Here is a 24,071-nt window from a genome sequence, read left to right on the forward strand (position 1 = left end):
TCTTCCCGCGTGGTCACGCACAGGACAGGGAGCGGGCGTTACTACGGGGCAAGTCTGCTCTGTCACAATCTACAGCTTCAGCCCCTGCTGGACTTTGGAAATGCGAGACCAACTGTCCACTCCCCAGAGTTAGAGCTCATCTCCAAGAAGCCGTTTCCAGGTCAGTTATTCAGCCGTTATTATCACAGATCCCACAGGCCTCTTCTCCTGCTCACCAGCTGCTGTGACCCAAAGTCCGATGCAGCCTACATTTAAAAGCAGGCTGCCCCAGATAGGAAGAACCCCGTGGGATTTGTAGCCACAGCTGGGATATACCGTGTCAACCCTTTAAACCCCATCCAGGTTATCATTATGGCAGTAAAACGTTGCTGTCTGAATTCTTTTGGTCTGTACATTTCTACTAATCATGTTGTTTGATTCAAAAGCATCACGTGTCCCTTTCCTTTCCAAGACTGTAGACACCAGTGGATAAAAGGGAGTCCCGACCACAGCCCCTGCGCAGAACTTCCCAGCTGTGACGCTAGTAACAGGTACTCACCTACATTTGTGATGTACAGTGGAAGCCAGAAGAGGAAGGTATAGCTGACCAACTTGGCAAACAGTAGACACAGAGAGAACTCTATCACGCCCTGAAAGAGAGACAGAGCGGGGGTTCACCCCGAAAGTGGACTCAGCAGGTTTGCTGAAATATGCAATAGAATTACACAGCACTTCATTCCCGTGAAAACAGCCCACATCTTGGGTCTGGGTTTAGCACCTCCAGATGCACGGATACTGTATCGCTGTGGAGGACGTGAGGTAACTGGAGAACTGACCGATACGGACTCTTACCTTTTAAGGTTGAAATTCAATGTCTTTACATCAGATCAGAGTCAATAAAAATACTGCTGGTTTAATTCTCACACCACATCTCTCTGAAACTTAGCTATTAAAGGGGTTCTCAAAGGGCACAGATGTTGTGCAGAGTCATCTAGTTACTGAGTATTTACTGGCTATTTCTTTTTCCCCTAAAACTGAAATCACTGCAAAGGATACAGAGATCTGGAAACACACAGCACAAACAATTCCGACCATTCTGTAAGATACACAGGCTACCTCCACGTGCCTGGGACTAAGCAGACTAGTGGGTGTTGGGGAAACACCCAAGGAAGCAGGCAGAACCCTGCAACGCCCCCTCCGCCTCCAAGTACAAAGGCCCCTCCATGCCCCTGCCTCTTGTTGGTAGAGAGGCTGAAGTCCCCCAGGCCGCCCTGAGTCACGAGGGAGTAGGCTGCAGCAGTTAATAACTAGGATAACAGAGTCACCGAATCCTTCAGTATCTGATGCACATTCCTGAATTGTTTTACAGACACTGTAACTGCCACCAGAGGAAAAAGCTGACTGCATGATGACCAGACTGTAGCCATGACATAAGCTGCTTCATCTTCAGCAGTACTGGATCTATGGTTAGCACAGTTCCAAGAACTGGCCTCCAGAGAATGGGATTAACACGATTGCACATAATAATCTATGTCTTTGTGGGCATCAAAATATGGGGTTGACCAAACAATTCATTTGGGTCTTTCCGTAAGATGTTATGGAAAAACCTGAACGAACTTTTTGGCCAACCCAATAATTGTAGCTTGTTCTGCCCATGTACATAAGCAGGCAACTAAAATTGTCAGCAAAGAGGTGCCCCATGTCAACTTCTCCCACTCTGAGAATATGGCATCCTATGTCTGCATGAAGAAGTTATAGAAGATGGACCTTCCGCCATGAACCCATAGAAATGGGATGATGTTCTGACAAGGGGGATCTGTCAGCAGCTTTTGGAAGGAAAGAGCTCTCTGCAGGAGATGCCCCTTCTCTCTTGTCACTTTAGCAGAGCTGTACTGTAACTAACCTTAAACCAGGCACCCCCATGGTCTACGCGTCTCTGGCCTAAGCACACCTGTCAAATCTTTTGATTACACATTACCTTGCCTAACCTGTTGGTTCTTTCCTAGATCAAAGAAGTAAAAATGAAGAATAAGGAATTAATATCAATGGATGACCAGATCTCTTCCTTAGCCTCCCTGTCAGTAAGGCTGTGAACAAATTGTGTGAACAAGACAGCATCTAAAGAAAGATCACAAGAAGTCAACAAGCCTGCACACAAGCCTGCACACACTGGGGGACGGTGACAACTCTGACCCCTTATCTCAATGATTAACTGAGATTTCTTCTCTTTTTCCCTTTAACAACGTTCATGGCCGAGCAGAGTCTTTGGAGTTGGTTTTGGGGACATGAGCCCGCCTTCTCCCCAAGTTGTCAGCTTTTCTGATTAAAGCGGCTTTCCCTTCTAACCAACACTTGCCTCTCGAGTATTGATTCTCGAGGGAGAGCAGCAGGTCCTGAGTTTGGTAATGCCCAAAAGGGAAACGTAGACCTTGATGAGGAAGGACACTGAGGTCTGGAGTCTCACGGCTACTGTGAAATGCTTGTTTGTGTTCCATCTTATGTCTGCGTTTAGAAAGAGGTGGCCCTTGTGAGACAATAAGTCAGGATATCACTTGGGAAATCTGCGTGAGAAATCGGATAACACTAAGGTACTGACCCCCTCCCCTGCTCCTCCCAGGTTACACTGCAGAGTTACGAACACCCCTCAACACTAGGCAAAGCACACAATATGCAATTCATGTCAGCGTCTTTGAAATTAAGCAAGTTATGTTTTCACAGTCAGACCCAGTATGAGGGTGTGTGTGGGTGATGTACTGCATGCTTACCATGTGCCTGGCATTGTGCTTATTGTGTAGTTAATGATCTCATTTGATCCTCAGAACAGCATTAAGTAGTAATTCAGGCCCTGAGCCTGTATTACAGTGAGGAAATGGAGGCCCAGAGTGGTTAACACCCTTGCCAGGCACACCCAGCTCATCTGCAGCAGGGCCAGGTCAGGCCAGGCCAGGGCTCTGAAGCCTGTTCTCTCCGCCACCCCACTTCTATTTATAGTGTGCACCCTACATTTTAGCAGAAGTATTTGAGGTGGCTACACAATAAGGTACAACCGAAAAGTTACTTGTTGTTATTAGCAACATTTAAAAAATAACTTTTTAATTTAGAACCAGCATGTCCTCTGGCCAGCCCACAGAGATCTTTTTTAGTGACCCCAGGAGTCCAGGCCTGGCCTTCAACATTCTCTTCTGGCAGGAGACTGGCAACAGGGCCCTCCACAGCCCAGTTTCATCTGGGCGCTGACAGAAGTTTCTGTTCTAAAGCCAAAGTTCTCAGTTCTTTCATTTCTGGGCCATGATTCGAAGGCTCTGGGTGCACTGTTTAGTTTCCAGCTCCCACATGGTCGCTACGGAGCCTCTGGGTTCTCTCTGCTGGTTCTCCCCGAGGCCAGCGTGAGGGAAGCGGTCTTGCTGCATGAGACCCACGTCTGTTCCCCTGAATAGAACCCAAGGGCAGGAGCCCAGGTGTTTCTGAGTGTGGACCATGGGGCCGTCCATCCCGGCCCCCAGGGGCAGGGTGTGCTCTCTCCTCTCCTCCTGCCTCTGTTCTTGGCTCTGCCTTCATCACCCTCCACGGCTCCCCGTTAGAAGAACACAGTCCTCTGCATAGCTCCCCAGATGCTCTGCTGAGGGAGCCCATGAATTTCATATACATAATATACCTATATAATATATGTTATAACTGTTAAGAGGCTAACACAGCTCTGCAGCCTTATTCATTCCTGAGCTGATCTGTCTGCAACTTCTGGTTCATGCTATGGATTTCTAATTTATGGATTACGTGATCCGGAGAATCACGGATTTCTCTTTTTTAAGCTTGATTATCAACAGGCCAGTTTCTCTTCATAGTAAGCATGAATGCCCCCTTTTGAAACTCTCCTGGGCACGTGTACTCACGGGAATTTTCAAGGCCCCTACGAAGCTGATGGCCGCGATGCCGCCCCCGCCGTCTGCCGGGAGAATGACCACGTGGTTCTGGTGGCCGGAGCGCTTTCCATCCGACAGCAGTAAGCACTGCATCTCTGGGTCCTGGAGACAGATCCCGTTGAAAAGATAAAAGAAAAGAAAAGAAAAGAAAAGGTGTCACCAGGTAGTCTATTTGGTTGAGGTGTGGTAAGCTGCTCCACTAAAGGTCTTGGGGAACGCCTTGGATAACATCCTCACTGTGGCCATTGCTTTATGACCATTAACATTCACGTGGTTTTGGGAAATACTAACTAAAAACACACAAAATCCTATCCTTTGACCCAACAATTCTAGGCCTCTGAAAAATAATTTGGGAAGTGGAAAAATACTTGTATGATAAAATTAATGTCACACCATCATTGAGAAAAATTGCTAAAGTACATCCATATAAATATCTTGCAGTTGTAAAAAAAAAAGTTTGTGAGATTTGATGACATGGGAAGGTGCTTACGATACCTTAAGTAATAAGACATCATTCAAAAGTGCATTTTCATTATGATCTCAAAGAATGTTTAAATACGTACCTATGTAAGTAGGTAACTAAAGGATCTATTTATAGGAAAAAAGAAGCTAAATTCTAAACCGACAATGGTTATCACTGAATGGTAGAATTACATGTAATTTGTATGAAATGTCGATAAATTCTTTCCATGATCCTGTATTTTTTAAGGAGTTCACAAAGGACATACATGATCAAAAACAATATTATTTTAAAATTCATAAACCAATTCCACTCTTTCATAAATTCTGATTCCGGACATCCCTAAAGGACAAAGTTTATCTTCATTAAAACAAAGAACAGTGGTCCTCAACTCTGGGGGGTGATATCAAGTCAGAGCAAGGATAAACTAAAAGTGTCCTTCATGAGGGCACTCTATAGGTCAAGGATTGAAAAAGAAATGTTTCTATGTATGTTGGACTTCCCACAAAACCAAATAGGTTTTATTGTATTTATCTCACTATAATCTATGCGAGTTAGATTAAAAAATGCAGTTAAATTTAAAAAAAATGACAATGCATTGCGGTATCCCACTCTTGATACTAGAATTCTCTTCCGGTGAAAGACAGAAATTGGGAAACGGGGTGGCAGGTTGCAGCAACTGCAGCCCTGGGGGCACTGAGCACCCAGCGCTTCACCTCTCGGGCAGCAAGGGCTGCATCACCGAGAAGCCCAGCGCCCACCATGACTCAGGCGTCGAGAACCGGCCTTTGGTGAACGTGGTCGCAGGTAACCACGTGCTCTGATGTTTCAGGATGCAGACGACAAACCCCCGTGTGGAAGCAGAACATCCTCCTGACGACAATTCCGCAAAGGTACATGAAAACAGAGAATTATGATTTGAGTTTGGAAATAAAGGTTTCTCTTGTGAATTACGCCGGCTGTCCAGTGTAGGAGACGAAATCTTTAGTTCTCAACCCTGGCATCTCCTGGGGGCTCTGAGAGACCCCGGTGCCTAGGCTGTGCCCCAGACCGAATACAGCAGTCTCAGGGGCAGGCCCCAGGAGAGCCCGATGTGTAGTCAAGGCTGAGAACCACAGGACAGACTTTTTTTAACACTAAGTGGTTCGACTGGTGGACCATGAAATGCAGCCAGATAAAGAGAAAAAAGAAAGTTAAAAGACTCTGCTCAGGGCTTCCCTGGTGGCGCAGTGGTTGAGAATCTGCCTGCCAATGCAGGGGACACGGGTTCGAGCCCCGGTCTGGGAAGATCCCACATGCCGCGGAGCAACTAGGCCCGTGAGCCACAACTACTGAGCCTGCGCGTCTGGAGCCTGTGCTCCGCAACGAGAGAGGCCGCGATAGTGAGAGGCCCGCGCACCGCGATGAAGAGTGGCCCCCGCTTGCCACAACTAGAGAAAGCCCTCGCACAGAAACGAAGACCCAACACAGCCATAAATAAATAAATAAACCCAAAAAAAGTTAAAAAAAAAAAAAAAAAAGACTCTGCTCAGCCAGGACAGTAGTAATTGCAGGTCCAGCACAGAAACCCACCTGGTTACAGCCCGGGGTCAGCACCTTCCCTGTTCTGTAAACTGGGCTGGTTTAAAGCCTTGGTCCAGCCCCTCTGCTCTAAGCCACGAGCAGCCCCTCAAGGCGGGCAGGGAAGGCCCTGTCTTCGTTGAGGATGGGCCTCCTGCCCACACCCGCTCCTCCTTTATGCACAGTCTGGGGGGTGGGGGCCGTCCCAGCCACCCAAGTCCAGCATTTTGCAGTGTCTGGAGGAGACAGAGGGATGCGTAAGGTCATGGCGGGTTTTCCAAAGCAAATCAGGAGAGCAACGCTGCCTCTTCCTCGGAGCCAACAGAGACCTGCTGGGAGGACAGGGCAGGGGAAGCGGTGTGCCTGGAGCCCCCAGGGGATCTGCTGGGATGGGGAGCCCTCAGTGGGCTGGGGGCTTATTCAGCTGGGGACCCTCCTCTGAGGTTTATACATGCACAGAGTGAAAGGGCTCCGTGTGACGAGAGCAAACGGACACGGGGAGTTTGCACGAATGACGGCTTAGCCCTGCCTCACCGCGTGCTGGCCTCAGACGGAGTCGCAGTGGCACGCTGGGTGTTGAACCTTTAGCATCAAAACACCCACTCAGCGCTCTTTAGTGGCCGCTGAGCCACAGCCAATCAGAAAGGCCCTCAGAGGGGTGGGAGAGGGTTGGATTGGGAGGTTGGGGTTAGCAGGTGGAAACTGGTATATAGAGAACGGATAAACAACAAGGTCCTCCTGTAGAGCACAGGGTATCTAGTCAATATCCTGTGATAAGCCATAATGGAAAAGAATATGAAAAAGAATATATATGCATGTATAACTGAGTCACTTTGCCGTACAGCAGAAACTAACACGACGTTGTAATTCAACTATATGTCAAAGAAAATAAATTTTAAAAAAAGATAAACAAAAATAAATAAAAATTAAAAAAAAGAACACAAAATGGAAAGAATTTAAAAAGAAAAAAAATTTAAAAAGACCCTCAGAGAAGCCAAAGATGACATGAAGGACATGTGACTACAAGGACGACAGAGGTCGACATCCCCAAGACGACATGATAAACACCCACGAGGGCTGGACGCAGGTCCGCCTTGTGGCAAGAGACCCCGGAGCCTCTTTCTCTTTGTTCACATTCTCTTCCTTGCCCACCCCCTTCTTTATGTATTTCCTCACGAAGTCTAAGAACCATGCCTGGCGTAGAAGGGAATTAAGCAGTCCCAGCTGAAAAGCAGTCGTGATCAGGGTCCTGTGTAAGGGTCCACTCCAAGCCCATGGATCTGAGCCAGGTCACTCTGGGAAAGGTGACACCAGTGTGTCTTGCCAAACGTGTGGGACATCCTGCCTGCTGACCCAAGAGCCACCTCCAGCACGTGAGCTCTCCACGCTACGGATGGGCGGGGACCAAACAAAGCCTGGTTAGCGCACAGGGGCCAGCTGAAAGGGGACACCCATCCACTGCGGCCAACACCTGCTCGGTCATGTCCACATCAAAGTCAGCCTGTGGTGTGGCCAGGCCTGAAACAGGACGTACGGGGGCTGCTAAATATGTAACTGTCTCTTTGGTGACATGTTAGTAAATAGACTTTAATAGAAGGAACAGAAAAAAGGAAGAGGGAAGTTATGCTCAGAAGACAGAGCTAGCTTTACTGGTCAGTAACTACAGTAGAACACAGGGCCTGGCTCTTGCCTCAAGGAAAAGATAAGTCTTCAGTAACAAGTGGAGAGGAATTATAGCCATTTGGACATTGATTAAGACCTGATGCTATGGACTGATATCTGTGTTCCCCCAAAATCTGTATGTTGAACCCCCATCTCTAATATGATGGTATTAGGAGGTGGGGTCTTTGGGAGGTAATGAGGCCATGAGGGTGGAGCCCGCATGATGGGCTTAGTACCCTTATAGGAAGAGACAGCAGAGAACTTGCTTCTCTCCGTGCTCCGCCACCTGAGAATCCACAGAGAAGGCGGCTGCCTACCAGCCAGGAAGAAGGCTCTCACCAGACATCAGACCCGCTGGTGCCTTGATCTGGGACTTCCCAGCCTCCAGAAACAAAGGTTTGAAATGTGAGAAATAAATGTTTACTGTTTAAGCCACAGAGTCTAGGGTATTTTTGTTACAGCAGCCCAATCTAAGACACCTGCTTCTGATGTAAACTCAGAAGTGAGTAGAGATTTTAAAGCATTTCAGTTGAATTTCACTAAGATCTAAGAACCAAGATGTATGAGACACCATTTTTCCCTCTTCCATTATTTCAACCACCAGAAATAACTTCCTTCGGCAATAAAGAAAAAAAGTAAGAAGCCTGTTTAGTACATTTATCCTTTAAGCTAACTGATTTAAAAAGAAAAGAGAATATCTTATACTTTCAAGAATTAAAACCAAATCTAAAATGCCCTTGCGGCCCCATGTGGTCAGCCAGGCAGAAGCAATGGGAGGAATTTCTTGGAAGGACAGTCATCCCTTGGTACCCGGGATCTGTCGGGGATTGGTCCCAGGGATCCCCCGCGGCGACCAAAACCTGCAGATGCTCAAGTCCCTTACGTACAATGGCTTAGTACAGTCAGCCCTTGTATGGGCGGGTTTCGCATCTGTGGATACGGAGTCTGACTGCATCTTGACAGGAGAGGGGAGGGTGAGCCCAGCGCTGGGGAAGGGCCCTGGACTGCATCCTGGCCTCCCCACTTGTGAAGGGGACCAGGCAGAGAACTGAGCACCTCCGTGCCTCAACTTCCTCTTCTGTATAACGGAGGGGCAGTGAAGGGGCGGAGGGCTGGAAGTCGACTTTCTCTGTTGCCTTTGGGTCGCTCCTCTTATTCCCAGACCACCCTATGCTCTCTCCACCTGAAACCCCCTTGGGCCACGTGCGTGCAGACTCACTCCTCAACTCCTTGACGGCTCCACACAAAGCCACCAGCTTAGGGAAGCTCCCAAGACCAGGCCTGAATTAGTGCCTGCTCAGTCCTCTCTGGACGGCTCTGTCTGCTGGTTTTCTCTCTGTACCCCACACTCGTCCCGCCCCAGGATGTGAGTGAGTTCCACAGGACACTGGGACTCATGTCCGTGGCACAGGTGCTGCAACCCTGAATGCTGCAGACAGTTGTCGGATGAATGAATAGCTTACAAATACGATTTACAAACTAACAAAGGCAAACTGAAGGAATACAAGACCCTGGATGTCTGTGACAGATGTCACTGGGGCAGGACTCTGCCTTCCTGCCAAGCGGCCTCGTGTGCAACTCACCAGAGGTTTGTTCCTCTCCTCGGCTAGCACTTGCTTCTGCAGCCGAAATCTGTGCGTGCCATTCTCGTAGCCTTTTGGGTGCTGGGAGAAAAACATTTAGAGCAATTACCGAATCAACGGACAGAAATTACACCTCAACTCACTGCAGCAAGCACACTAAGTATCTTCACAAAAATGCTATCAAGGGAAAATAAGATAAATGATTAAAACAAAACAAAGGCTAATCAGTTTAATCTCAAGGCTTCAGACCCTCAGATAACAGAGGGTGAAAATAAAATCCTTTCCTGAAGAATAATCCAAGACAGAGGAATAAAGAAACGTAAAAATGCCGATTAAGGGAACATAACTTTCCTTGACGGCTTTGACATTTCTAAACGACTTTTCCTCTAACCAGTGAAAAACAGAATCCCTTCCTACAGCAGCAGATTGATTCAGAAGGAAGAAAACACCTTCCACATAGAAAGAGAGCATGGCTTGCCGGACAATCAGAGCTCGACCACTGGGGAACACGGGGTGTGTGTGTGTGTTTGTGTGTGTTTGTCTGTACAATGAACACGTTTTAATTTCTCTTGGATATACCTAGGAGTGAAATCGCTGGGTCATATGGTGACTCTATGCTTAACCTTTTGAGGAATTGCCAGACTGTTTTCCACAGTGGTTGCACCATTTTAACATCCTCACCAGCAGTGTATGAGGGTTCCAGTTTATGATTATCTGTCTTTTTGATTCTAGCCATCTTAGTGGGTCTGAAGTGGTATCTCATTGTGATTTTGATTACATTTCCCTGATGGCTAATGATATTAAACACCTTTTCATGTGCTTACTGGCCATTTATTTATCTTCTCTGGCAAAATGTCTTCTTCAGATCCTTTGCCCCTTTTTAAACTAGCTTGTCTTTTTATTACCGAGTTCTAAGTGTTCTTTATGTATTCTCGATACAAGTCTTTCATCAGATATATGATTTGCACATATTGTCTCCCATTCTTTGGGTTGTATTTTCACTTTCTTGATGGTATCCTTTGAAGCATAAAAGTTTTAAATTCAGTGAAGTCCAATTTATCTATTTTTCCTTCCACCCCTTGTGCTTTTGGTGTCATATCTAAGAAGGCTTTGCTTAATCCAAGGTCATGAAGATGTCCTCCTATATTTTCTTCTAGGAGTTTTATAGTTTTAGCTCTCACATTTAGGTCTTTGATGCATTTAAATGTTGTGTAGGCCGTGACAAACAGGTCCAAATTCACTCTTTGCCTGTGGATACCCAGCTGTCCCAGCACCACATGTTAAAAAGATTATCCTTTCCCCACTGAATGGTCCTAGCGCCTTGTCAAAAAACAATTGACCATAAGTATGAGGGTTTAATTTCTGAGTTCAGTTCTATTCCATTGATCTGTATGTCTACCCTTATGATAGTAATAGAGTCTTGAATACTGCAGCTTTGTAATAAGTTTTGAAACTGGGAAGTGTGCATCCAACTTTGTTCTTTTTCAGGATTCTTTTGGCTACTCTGGATTCCTTAAATTTTCATATGAATCAAGGATCAGCTTGTCAATTTCTGCCAAGAAGCCAGCTGGGGTTTTGATACAGATTACACTGAATCCGTAGATCAATTTTGGGCAATATTGCCATCTTGACAGTATTAAATCTTCCTGTCAGTGAACACAGGCTGTCTGTTCATTTATTTAGGTCTTCTTTAACTTCTTCAACAATGTTTTGTAGTTTGCAATGTATCAGTCTTGTACTTCCTTGGTTAAATTTATTCCTGAGTTTTTTATTCCTTTTGATGCTGCTGTTAATGAAGATTTTTAATTTTCATTTTTGGATTGTTCATGGCTAATGTATAGAAATATAATTGATTTTTATATACTGATCTTGTATCCTGCAACCTTGCTAACTTTTAAATTAGCTCGAATAGGTTTTTGGTGGATTCCTTGGGATTTTCTATATACAAAATCATGTCATCTGCAAATAGAGGCGCTTTTACTTCTTCTTGTCCAATCTGCATGTCTTTTATTTCACTTTCTTGCCTAAGTGCTCTGGCTAGAACCTCCTGTACAACGTTAAATAGAAATGGTGAGAGCAGGTATCTTTGTCTTGTTCCTGATGTTACGGGGAAAGCATCCGAGCTTTCACCATTAAGTATGATGTTAGCTGTGGCTTTTTATAGATATTCTTTATCTGGTTGAGGCAGTTCCTTTCTATTCCTAGTTTGTTGAGTGTTTCATTATGAAGGGGTGTTGGATTTTGTCGAATGCCTTTTCTGCTTCTATTGAAATGACCCTATGGTTTTTGTCCTGTATTCTACTCATGTGGAGTATTACATTAATTGATTTTCAGATGTTAAACCAACTGTATATTCCTGGAATAAATCGCATTTGATCATGATATTTAATCCTTTTTATATGTTGCTGGATTAGTATTTTGTTGAGTTTTGCAATGTACATTCATAAGAGAGCTTGGTCTATCGTTTTCTTTTGATGTCTCCTTACGTTATCAGGATAGTACCTCAGAGAGTGAATGGGGAGTGTTCTCTTATTTTTTGGAAGAGTTGGTGAATAGTTGGTACTAGTTTTTCTTTAAGTGTCTGATAGAATTCACCAATGAAGCCATCTAGTCCTGGGATTTTCTTTGTAGTCAATTTTTAAATTAATAATTCAGTTTATTTCCTTGTTATAGGTGTATTCAGATTTTCTATGTCTTGAGTCAGTTTTGGTAGTTTATATCTTTCTAGGAATTTTCCCATTTATTCTAAGTTATCTAACTTGTTAGCATACAGTTGTTCATAGTATTCCTTTATAATTCTTTTTCTTTCTATGAAGTTGGTAGTAACGTCCCCTCTCTCATTCCAGATTTTGGTAATTTGAATCTTTTTTTTCTGGTCAGTCTAAAGGATTGTCAATTTTGTTCATCTTTTCGAAGAACAAATTTTGGCTTGTGGACAAAAAATGTTGTCTGTGCTGTTTCAGTAAACAAAGAATGCTGCCGCCACCAAGCTATCAGCCACTGCAGTCCCCACCTCAGCCCCTCCCAACTGTGTGCCCCGAGGGGAATTCTGGAAGGAGAGAAACAGGAGACTGGCCCTAGATAGTTAAGACGCATATCTAAGGAATAATTTCAATGAGCCCAGACCCCTGCATCTTCCCATACAGAGACAAGCAATAAAATCATTAACTTGAGATGTCTGCTGTTTATGATTAACAGTAATCTTTTGATGTTTGACTACACGGCTTTTTTCTTCAGTAAAACCTCCTATGTATCCTGGCTCCTACCTTACCTCTTTGGAACGGTTCCTCAGAGCTACTGAGAGGCTGTCTCCTGGGCTACAGTCCTCAGTAAGGTCCCTGAATAAACATTACTCACAACTTTTAGGTTGTGTGTTTTTTCAGTTGTCAGGCTTAATTGATTATCTCTATTTTTTTTTTCTATTCTTTACTGTTGGTCTTTAGGTGTGCTAATGGTATAGTAATGTTTTTTGTTTGTTTGTTTTTAATAAAAGAGTCCTTAGAGTTTAGAAACATATACTGAAATAGTCGGAGACAAAATAATATGATGATTGGTATTTGCTTACAAAATAAATCATGAGGAGAAGGAGGGAGTATTAGAAGGGGTACTGATGAAATAAGACTGGCAGGGTGGTGGGTACATGCGGGTTCATGATACTATTCTTTTTACCTTTTTACGTGTTTTAAAATTTCCATAATGAAAACTTTAAAGAACTGGAAAAAATAAGAACTTGATGCTGAAAATAACACCTTCAGATGGGAAATTCCCAGGACACGGCTCTACTTAGAAGTCAGCACCTGTGAAACGTCTTGCAAGTGCATCCGGCTTTGCACAGAAGCTCTGCTTATGATAAGGGGAAGGTGCAAAAGGACAGAGCAGATAGAGAACCAGCCAAGCTTGCCCTCAGTTCCCCAGGCTCTGGGGCCCCTCGAGAAGGCCCTGTGACACTGGTCTCTCCAGGGCCCTACAGGAAGTGAGTAGAGTTCCTGTGGGAAAGAGAACTTTGGGGCTGTGGCAGAAGCTGATGAAACGCCCCCAGAAATCAGTCCAACCTCTCCCTCTGACCGACCCCTGAGAGGAAGAAAGAGGAAGAGGAGCCCCAACTCCGTGGGCCACCCTGCCCCATGTATCCTGGGGAGGCTCAGTGAGCTGTCAGGGAGGATTCAGCAGGGGAAGATGACACAGCTTGGGCCCCGGGTCACACACACACAAGTGCAGGAACGCCTCTAGCACAGGTACGCTTTCCCGTACGTCTGAAGCTGTGCACAAGGATGATTCCATACACACATGTGCACGTGCACACGCACACACACACACACACACACACACACAGAGCTGACGGGCCTGGTGACGGATGGGCCATGGGCTGATGGAAGGCGGAGTTGGGATGAGTCCTCTGGATCCAGCCTGTCCAAGGGGCGGAGAGCGGTTCCCCAACTGACACGGGGAATGCCAGGGGCCTAGCAAGTTTATGGGGTGAAATAAAGAGAACATTCTGGTCGTGTTAAGTCTGGGAAGACACCCAGACGCCTCTATGGGGATGTCGGGTGGGCGGTGTGACCTATGACCACGGAGCTCAGGGGAGAGGACCATGCTGGGGACTCCACATCAACGCACACAGAGGTGCTGTGAGGATGCTGAAAGCCCCAGGCCCGCGCAGGATCTCCTATGGTGAGAGCAGGAACGAGGAGAGAAGGGGCCAAGGACCAGGCCGGGGGGCTCCCACGTCTGGGGGTCTGGCAGAGGAGGGCCAGCAAAGCGCTCTGCACGTTACCAGAGAAGCAGGAGAGCGTGTTACAAGCCCCCAAAGGGAGCATCTCATGGAGGGAGGAGACAACCACGTCACACGCTGGTGACAGGTCAGGGGTGAGGCCAGAGCGCTGACCACATGCGGCCAGACCATGCTGCTGGGGGCCCTGGCGGGCGGCTTTGGCAGAGCGGTGGAGGCCGGAGGACAGGAGGGGAGCCGGGCGAGGGAAGTCAGGGAGCACGACTCGGGGGGTCTACTCTAAGGTAAGCAGGAAACCGGGTGCGAGGGCGACACCCCTGCTGGGAGCGACAGAGGAGAGAGGGCAAGCCGAAGGCCAGGGGAGGGGACTGCAGGAGCAAGGCCCTGAGGCCAGGGGAGGGGAGCTGGCCTGGGCAGCTCCCAGAGTTACTGTTACCTGTGGGTAGGCAGAGACCTCTGCGGACGCCGGCGGGGCAAGCACCCTTCCAGGGCCGCGAAGACCGCAGGGTCGCTCCCCAGCTGGGCGTGAGCAGGTCAGGAAAGGGGTGGCGGTGAGCAGTGACAATGACCCAGGGAATGTGGTCTTGGTGCTGGGCGGTCCTAATGGGCCACCTGCCAGGTGTGGACACCAGTTTCAAGTGACGTCAGCCAGCTTAGCTTTGCGTCATCCTGTAGTCACACCACGACACCTGCCCAGGAAAGGTATGATGTCCCCGCTCCTTGTGAGGCCCGGCCGGTCCCCAGCCCCTGGTCGCTCTCTGAGTCCCTAACCCAGACCGCACCAAGCTTCTCGTCTGGTTTCGGTTGTTATCATTATGATTAATCTTTTTCTAAAACTGCCGATATTTTGAGGGCAGGACCTGTGTCCATACTTTGTTACCCACTGACAGGACAGACAGGGCCAGGCTGGTGACAGTCATCAGACACCTGGCAGACGGCACACCATACTGAAGACACAAGAAGCAGGGAGCACATCCTTACCATGGCCAGGGAGGAAGAACAGGCGATGTCCTTCGGATCTGAAACACCAAACAAGGAACAGTGTGAACCAGGGCTGGGTGTTTCTTCCGACACAAGAAAGTAAACCAAAACAAGGCACCCTCTGATACTTTTACTAAATTAGCAACAATTTAAGAAAAAAGACAATGCACAAGGCAGCATGTTTGGTGGGGTGAGGGCGCAGCTTGGCCACCCTCGCAAGAACCCACACGCGCCCCTTCCCTCCCTCGGGCCCTGTGACTGCCTGATCCCCACGCGCTGAAGCTGGGAGAGTACGAAACCAGCACCGACAAACGCAAATCGTCACGAATATGAAGCATGCTTTGCAATATGGAAAATAGTTTACAAATAATAATAAGCAGAGCATAAGTACACTATGGTGACAGGCCATGTGAGATACATTTAAAGGAAAAGTATCAGAAGGAACTAGAAAAACATGACCAGTAGATCAGAGTAGCGGGGTTCCGAATAACATTTGGGATGAGTCATTTAATGTTATGGAATTAACTAGAAGTAAAATTAGCGGGCACAAAACATCTACCTTGAAATAGAACAAAATGCCTTTTACCTAAATGCAAGGAGGTGTGAAATAAAATTCATGTTTTACGGCAAGACAAGAAAAACTTACACATAAAAATGATTCTCTGCCCTTTGGCACCCTCTCCCCCGCACCGTGCATCATGTACCCGCGTTAGGCATCAACCAGACCTCCCCCATGAGCACGAATACCCGCGCAGCCAAGAGGAGTAACATTCTCCCAGCATCCACAAGACAACTCCTTAAAGATAACATTCCTTCCTGATCTTGTAAGGGGTCACATGACCCACCACGATGCCACTTAGACCTGGATTATGTAAACTGTCAATAATTCCTCTGTCTCAAAAAACTTATATAACTGTGTCTTGACTTCTAATGGGCAGAACAGTCCTCAGAGCTTTCTCAGATGCTCTTCCTGGGTTAGAATCCTCAAATTTGGCTTGAATAAAATCTCCCAATTTTTTCTTAGATCCACTGCTTAACTTTTTGCCGACAGAGGGAAGGACATGTGGAAGCGAACAAAACCGGGAGCTAGGCTTTTTTCATCTTCGTACTTTAAAATCACGCTGGTGTGACCCGGGAACGAGAGCCGGGCTTAGGGCCACGAGTAGCCCTGGCAAGCAAACTCCACTTCTTGAGAATCTAGACAGCCATCTTTTCACAACTTTGCTCCTTCCCCATCACCCAGAACCTGGGTCTTTTTTATAATTTTTGGTAAGACAGTTTAACTGCCCTGAAACACAAACCGAGCCACAGGGCTTTAAACTTCCCACAGCGGCGTTCCCTCCCGCGAGATACAGAGGGTGACACCGCGGAGGGGCCCCTGGACCACATGTGCTCCTGGGCTGGAGGCTCCTCCCCGCTGCCCTCTGCGGAGGGTGAGCCTGGGGAGCCCTGATGGTCCCGATGGCCCTGGGGATGTGCAGTGACATCAGCAGTTCCCCCGCCCGTGGCTTTCCCCAGCTGTGCTGTGAGTCCCAGGGTCAGTCTCGATGGGGTGTGGCTGGTCCCCAGGACATGGCTTTTCCTGGGCTTTCACCCTGCAGGACATTAGTACCAGTGACCCTTGGCTGGGACACGTCTGAGGGCAGCTCCCCAGGCAGCCTTGGAGGGGCCTGTGGATGGGGTGCCCTGTCCCTTGGGCCCAGCCCCGGCAGGAAGGAGGAACAGGGGTGAGCCAGTCCCTCGCTGCTGGTCACGAGAAGGGGCGCTCCTGGGACCTTCCCGCCCACCCTGCAGTAGAGGATTAGGGACCGGGAGGGAGCAGAAATAAACCACCAAGATGCACGTGGATCCGGTCTCTCCTCTCTGCGGTGTTCCGCCCTTGGACACAGGACTTGCTGGTCACTGCTTGCAGCTGGCTTTCATCATCACTCATACAGACGCCACCTCCTTGTCACCAGGGGCAGAATAGGTACCAATTCCCTCAGCAGAAAGAGCCCGCCGGTCTGATTCTCGTTCTGCCATGGAGGGCCTCTGTGAGAGCAACAGGCCTGTGCCTACAGGGGACTCAGGCTGACAGGCGGCGTCGGGCCCAGGAGGAGAGGCCTTGTTCACAAGGGCCTGGCTCGGGCTGAGCGAGGAGGAGGAGTAAGGGCGTCCGAGCCTGCGAACCGGCTTCTCTCTGTTCGCGGAGACACTCGTGGACACGGGGCCGCCCTGGGTGCCGGGTCCCAGCGTGGGAGGGTTAGGGGGCCACAGAAATGCCTCCTCCCGTGAGGCCGGCTGCAGGAGCTGCCCCCAAAGGGAAGTGTCATTGGCACGGTCGGCCGGCGTCCTGTCAAAGCCATGTGCGCTGAGCAGTGTCTCAAGAGGAGTGAGCTCAAGTGAGCTCAAGAGGAAGACGTTCGGCGGGAAGGTGGAGAAACGCCAAGTCCAGAAGGTGCCCCAGGCCGCACAAGCTGGGCCCCGGTGACCTGGGCGGAGGCCAGGCAAGGAGAGAAGGAGCAGCCGAGGGCGGTGGGACAAAGCCGGCCAGTCCCGGGGAGAGGTGACCGGCCCAAGGCAGAGAGAGCAAGGACCAGGTGACTGGGCGATGCTCGCAGGAGACCAGAGCACCCTGCCCCGGCCATGGGGAGAGCGGGAGGAGGGGGCAGGTGTGAGGGCAGGAAAGGAGGACCAGCGAGAGGAAATCTGGTGGCCTCATGAAGAACGGGGACACGGAACTCAACAGACGATCTTGCACAACCCTGAACATATTTACCTTGAACACCTAACGGCTAAAGGCTAAGACTCCAGGTAAAAAGAACCAGCACGGCCCAGAGGAATGTGACAGCAGAGGGAGGAGGGGAGAACGGCCTCTGTGGCCCGGAGTTCAGCCCGCAGCGCCCTCCCCGCGGCCCGCGGCCCCCCAGGACCCCGTCTGTCCTCAGTGCCCGCTGAGGTCGCCTCCCCACAGGCCAAGGAGGGGGCATGAGTGCTCATCTGTCCCCTGAGGTCGGTACCAGTACATCTCCCTTACAGGCCTGGGGGAAGCTGAGCGAGTGCATTTCATCCCAGAGTGGGCCGGGGCGGGGCGGCGGGGCAGGTGGTGGTGGTGGGGGGGAGGCAGAGCCCCACGGTCACCATGGAAACAGGAGAGGGGGTGAGAGGATGGCCAGCGGTGGGAAAGCAGCTCCAGGAGAGCCCCCAGCCTCGCCGCCCCCTCGGAAGCTACAGAGCGGCGGCTCAGCGGGGCGGATGCTCTTCATTTTATCATAAAAGGACCAAACCAGGGCTTCCTCGTTCTTGGAAATCCTGCCCCGCCCAGGATGACCGAGCGCCCTGGCCAGGCCAGCAAACAAGCTCCCGTCCACTGCCACGCCCTCCGTTCTTTGTCACTCCGCCCCTTTCCCCAGAGCCGCCCCTTCATCAGTTGAGGAAGAGAATAAAAGCCACCGGGGACTCTGGACCTCGGGCCGAAGGCACGCGGTGGCCCGGGTAGGGGGTAGGGGGTGGGGGGGGTGGGGTCCCAGCACTAACATAGAGGAAGCGCGTCGGTGTCCAGGTGATGCTGTGGAGAGTCCAGGTGACGCGATGATCCTTCCCGGAACTCCGGTGACACACAAGCGACAGTTAATGCCACAGGTCGGCATGTTGGCAAGGAAGTCACAATACCCACCCTCCCCACCACGCCCCCATCTGTTTAACAATTCACTTGTTTGGGCCATTTCGAGATGTTGCTAAAAGCTTACTGGGCCCCTGGAGAAAACGGTGAAGATGGGAGCTGAGCAGCCCCGCGGCCTCTGCTCACACCCAGGGGAGGGGGGCGTCTGATTTCTCATCTAACCTTGGCTTCCTTCTTCACTGACAGGACAACGCTGGCCTGAGAGCCTCACGTGTGCTCCACTAAGTGGCGGTTATTTTAAAAATGAAAAGGTTAGCATTAGCAACAAGAAAAAAGAAGTGAGAAACTTCACGTGCCTTAACCTTTTGGATGATAAAACCGGCAACTCCGAATGCAAAGCTGAAGCTACAGTTAACGCTCACCAGGGATGAAGTCATCTGACTCCCAAGCATCCCTACCTGGGAGCTGACAGTGGGGAGCTATCTGGTACCATATGATTTTATTTTGCTTTAAGCCAAATCAAAGAGGTAAACGCGAAATATAACTCATCAGAATAGCTCGTGGGATTAGAGCACCCTGACACATAACAGCTAAAGCAGCACCTGCTCTTCTATCATTAGTGTAATTGTTAGGAATGCTTGTCCTGCCTATCTCCATTTAAAAAACTAATTTAAAATTCAATTAAAACAAAAGTCTGGGATTGAGTCTAGGATGGAACAAAGGCTTGGATTTTCCGGTAGAACACTGTTTACCTAATTAAGGTATATGATCTTAAGTCATGTCATGGTTTTAAAACATTGTCAAGGATATATCTTATCAGAAGGCAGACAAGCTGGTGAGGCACATTTCAGTTTGTGGCAGCAAGATTGGGGTGGGCAGGTGCAGCCACATGGGCTGGGCAGTGAGCAACGTGGCAGAAGACCACGCATGCCCAATGCCGCGGGGCCAGAGGACAGGGCGGGAGGAGTTTCAACACTGGTCACTCCAGAAATCAGGGAACAGCAGAAAATCCAGCATGACCAGGAGAGCAATGGCTCATCATACCTAAGAAGGAAGTCTTCCCGGCAAGGGAGAGCTGGACAACCCCACCCCTGCCTGGGACGAAGCAGCAGCAGCCTCTTCTAAACTCGCCCCCCCCCGCAAAGCCCTCCCGGTGAGAGGTCATCATCCACCAGTACTTACGTTCAATGAGAAAGAGAAAGCACACTATCCCCATGGCTGCCACGATGGCCCCAGGCACGATGAAGGACAGGCCCCAGCATGTGGACACCCAGTAGCCAGCGATCAAGGATCCCAGAATGTTGCCCACAGAGGTGTGGGAATTCCAGACCCCCATAATCAAACCTCGCCTGCAACACAGCAAAACACAAGGTGGCAAATGATGTCTCGGGGCTTACATGGATCAGTACGTGAGGTCACACAGTGCCTGCACAGCATGAGAGCTGGTGTAGAAATAAACAGGCAGTGCAACACACCACCTCTGCGGGGCTTGGGACCAGGGGTGTTTACAAGAGGACAGTATCGTCACTTACCTCTGGCTGCCTAATTACATCTCTCTGAGCTTACTCATTCTATGAGTAAAAGAAGAAAGAGGCCTTTTCCTAGAATTCTTGGAAGGCCCCAAATTTAAATTTGTGCCTTTGCAATCTAAATACAATCATTTGATGGAATATCCCATTAACCAAAGTTCACGTTGAAGAACCTGCCAGATGAACGGGGCTAAATAAGACTGGATGAGTGGGTTTCCTGTTTTAGTTTCCCCATCTTGTCCAGCATCTTCGACCACTTCCTAACTGTGGGCCTGGCCGTGCTGCCTGTCACACAGACGTTACGATGGAATCTGACCGCAGTCAGGTCACCAGAGGCTGGGTACAGCTCTGCTAGCAGGCGCTGGGTGACCTGGACAGGTCACACTTCCCTGTGCCTTTCAGTCCTGTGAAAATGTAGCTTCTGCTTCGAAAGGCCTGGGGCAAGGCCCTGACTGCATTTCTCCCAGGTTCCCAGGAGGCCAGGTGAGGCCCAGGCTGCTGGATGGCTGCGCAGATGACCCAGACTCCACCCTGCCCACAACGGAGGGGCATCTCCTGGGACAGAGGCCCGCCTGAATTTTAGACCCTCAAGACCCAGAGGTTTCAGTCATCTTATTTCATACAGTAGACTGATGTGTTTTTTTCTGTAACGAATCTAAAGAAAAACTAAACATAAAGCGGTCTGGTTTTTATCAGAATCTTCTGAAAACGAACGCTGCTGGAAGCAGGGCTGCCTTCCTCACCTCCCTTTTCCAAACCAGTTGCCGAGGCAGGTGACGACGCTGGGCCAGCCGGTGGTCTGTACCAGTCCGTTGACGATCTGTGACAGAGGGCAAAGGAAGAGACCGCTGAGGGGGGGACACCCACATCTGGGAGCCTGGCCTCAGGGGTTTGGGCGCCCAGCGGGGACTCTCACAAAAGGAAGGGGCAGAACCCGATGCGATATGACCCTCGGCAGCCAGACGTTCATTTTAACAATATACGCATATATCTTACCACGAGAGTCGTACATGCCTATTGTGAAAATTTTAGAGTAAGTAGAGAAAAAAAAGAAAAGAAAATCTCTTGCTCGGAGATGAACTACTGTTAACAGCTTGGGGCCAAGCTGTCCACTCTCTCTCCAAGCTAAAACTTTATAAAAAGAGAAAAACCCTCTCCTTTTTATAGAACTGTGATGATACCGTAAGGGTGGCTTGTAAATTGCACGTTTTCCCTTCTTATGTCGTGAAGAAGGTACTGTTGCTAACCATTCACCGAAGGGAGCAGAACCTTGACCTAGTGCCTAGAGAAATGACTTCTCCAACTTGCCAAGCGTGCCCTGAGCTTGTGTCTGAAGAAGGGATTTAGGAAGCGTATCAGCAGCTGGCTCTGCTTTAGTCTCAGGGGCAGCCTCCTCCAACTGCCGCCGGGAAGGACCAGCCTCCAGAGGCGGCCTGGGAGACGCTGGTCCAGCCTCAGGGCCAGCCAGGCTCAGCCTTCCCTCCAGGAACGTGCTGGGACTCTGGGAAATAGGTTTTTCCTTCTCTCTGATTTTCTGTATTACCATAAAGTACGCATCGCTTTGGTAACTAAAACAGCCAAACTCTTTCAAGTCCTATGGTGAAAATTTTAAAAGCAAATTACACATGATTTGTCCTGATGACCTTGCGACATCTCCCTGGGCTGTCTGGAGAGCCTCGGAAGCTGAGCATCATTGTTTCAAATCATTTTCCATTTCTAGCCAATATTATCCACCGGGCTGTGGGGAGGGGCAGAGCCAAGAGTTCCGGGAAGCACTGGGCCCCGCTGGAAGGGCCGGGCCGCATGCTCGTCTGGCCCTCACTCCCCTGCAGCACCCTTAGGCCCTCGCCTTTCCCCCCCCGCTGACTGCCCCCAACCCTGCCCGACTGTCGACCATCCCCAAGTCCCCTCAACCTCCTCCCCCACACCACGCCCCTCATCCCCCCAACGCCAGAGCGGTGAAGTCTGACACAAGACAGAACATCTCAAATGCACCCAAATTAAGGCAGAAGGACTCAGAAGGGCTTCATGCTTCAATCCCCCGGCTGGGGTACCGACAAATAGGATTCTTTAGGCGGCAACTCCTGAAACTAAGAAACCCTTCACGGCTGCTGGAATTTCAGAGCAGAGGAGAGAAAAGGGGCTGGATGTGCCAGCGCCGACCCTGACCTCAGCTAGGACACAGTTCTGTGCCCACTCCCACCACCTGCCACGTTCTCTCTTGGCAGAGCTGGGGACCCAGGACATTAACACCCCGTCTGGCTCACCACAGAAATCCCATACATGGCGAGCCGTGGACCAGACCTTACCTGGGTCACCACGTAGAATCCAAAACTGTGGATGTTGTAGAAATACCCTACCCCAAACAGGGCAGTAAAAGCACCACTGGCCACCATTCCGAAAGTTAGGTAATACCTAATAGGCAGGCGTTCCCCTATTATGCCACTGAGGACGGAGAAAAAAGAAAGACAAATATGAGAAAACAAACACACCCATAATGTAAATGACCCAGCGATTTCTTTCTGGATGCTTTCATGCTGTTCTCTGAGCTTTTAGAACTTCAAAGCACTCCAATTTCCAGTAAATTTTAATCACAATTATTTTTCAATGGAGCATTTATTAACCAGAAACTGGCAACACCTTTTAAGACTTTCTACTTCTAACAAAAGTCACTGTCAAATAATAAAACTGAAACACTCTGACATATATGATGCCTGCCAATTAAAAAAACAAAACCAAAAACTTGTCCTGCCAGCTAATCCTGTTTTATATAAACAACAGCCAGTGCATATATAGAGTATTTTAAGATTTCAACTGTCGAACTGTAGACAAATATGAAAAGGGGTCCACCCGTGACCTTGAGCACATCTCTTGGCCCTCGGGCTGGCATTAAGCCGCTGCATCAGCGGCCAGGCCAGAGGCGCTCTTGCCAACGACCCTCTGGCCGCAAGCACTGTGATGTGGTTTAAAGACAGAGCCTTGTCTTTAAGGTAAAGTCTGAAACGTGGGGCAAAGCCTCCACGCTCCCTTTGAACAGCAACGTGATGCCATAAAGAGCTAATCTCTCTGGAGAACTGCTTCCTAGAGCCGCCTGGGTGCTCAAACGAGATAAGTTCGGTTAAGCGCCTGGCAGGTAGTGGGTGCTCTATCAAACAGCTTCAGTGCTGCCGGGGAGGGTGAAAATCTCCAGTTTCACACCGGGACATACATTCAACAGGCCTTTACCACCATCACACCTCACTACCCAGTGCCATATGAAATACGTCCTTTACTGCCTTGTAGGACATGTCACTACGGAACAGCTTGACACTGTCACTTATTAAGTGAATAAAGACCTGGAGAACAATCACAAATGACTGTGAGCCTTTGGCAATCTTTACATACACTCCGTGGGTCTCGTTTTCTTCCACGTAATCATTCTAGGAGTCAGATAAATATGAAATGTAATGAAGGATGACGCCTGCCTGCCCAGGAACCAGCTCCAAAATTCTGGTCTTTCATGTCAAGAACAAATACCCCAGAGAGATCTTCCTTCAGAATTTACCAAAGAAAAAAGATCAACCTAGTATCACGCAAATGACCTATGAAACACTAAAGCAGAGGAAGTAATTTAAAATTATAAACAGCATTCAGGTCAAATTTTAAGCTGAGTAGAAATTGATCACATACAAACTCGAGAGCATTCGAGAGCGAAAGGAATTATCTACTTCACCTTGCTCACTTCAGAGAAGAGGGAACACGTCCCAGAAGAGCTGGCTGATCTGCCCAAGGTCACGGAGTAAGTGCCAGAGTCAGATGGGCCTCCTGAGAGCTACTGCCATCGGCTGGGGCTTACAAATGTCCTCTAGTCTGGCTAGACAATACTGGGACTCAATTTGGTCTCTATTTTAAAGCTTTAAAGAAAAGGCCTAACGGAATGGACAGCATTCCACATCGTATCAGGCTCCTACAGGTAATAAAGGCCACGCCACACCTGCTTGAACCTGCCAGCGATGACCTGGGTTAACGAAGGTGCCACCACGTCTGAGTTACCTGCTACACTAACACCATCCATCTCACTAGCAATG

General features: G+C 48.9%; 1 protein-coding gene across 5 annotated transcripts in view; it reads right to left on the minus strand.

Annotated features, from left to right (window-relative positions):
* Positions 1-24,071, minus strand: part of SLC37A1 (solute carrier family 37 member 1) — a 68,854-nt gene that overhangs the window by 20,535 nt on the left and 24,248 nt on the right. For all 5 annotated transcript variants that reach the window (XR_009701315.1, XM_061193879.1, XM_061193878.1 and 2 more), the window contains exons 6-12: positions 22,314-22,449; positions 20,748-20,824; positions 19,658-19,824; positions 14,875-14,912; positions 9,165-9,245; positions 3,870-4,001; positions 539-629 (exon numbers count right to left, since the gene is read on the minus strand). Coding sequence is in view for 4 of the 5 variants with exons in the window: in XM_061193879.1 (XP_061049862.1) it covers positions 539-629; positions 3,870-4,001; positions 9,165-9,245; positions 14,875-14,912; positions 19,658-19,824; positions 20,748-20,824; positions 22,314-22,449 (722 nt within the window). In the remaining variant the exon portion in view is untranslated. The remainder of the gene's footprint in view (positions 1-538; positions 630-3,869; positions 4,002-9,164; positions 9,246-14,874; positions 14,913-19,657; positions 19,825-20,747; positions 20,825-22,313; positions 22,450-24,071) is intronic.

The sequence above is a fragment of the Eubalaena glacialis genome, chromosome 6 (assembly GCF_028564815.1).
Source record: "Eubalaena glacialis isolate mEubGla1 chromosome 6, mEubGla1.1.hap2.+ XY, whole genome shotgun sequence".
NCBI lineage: Eukaryota > Metazoa > Chordata > Mammalia > Artiodactyla > Balaenidae > Eubalaena > Eubalaena glacialis.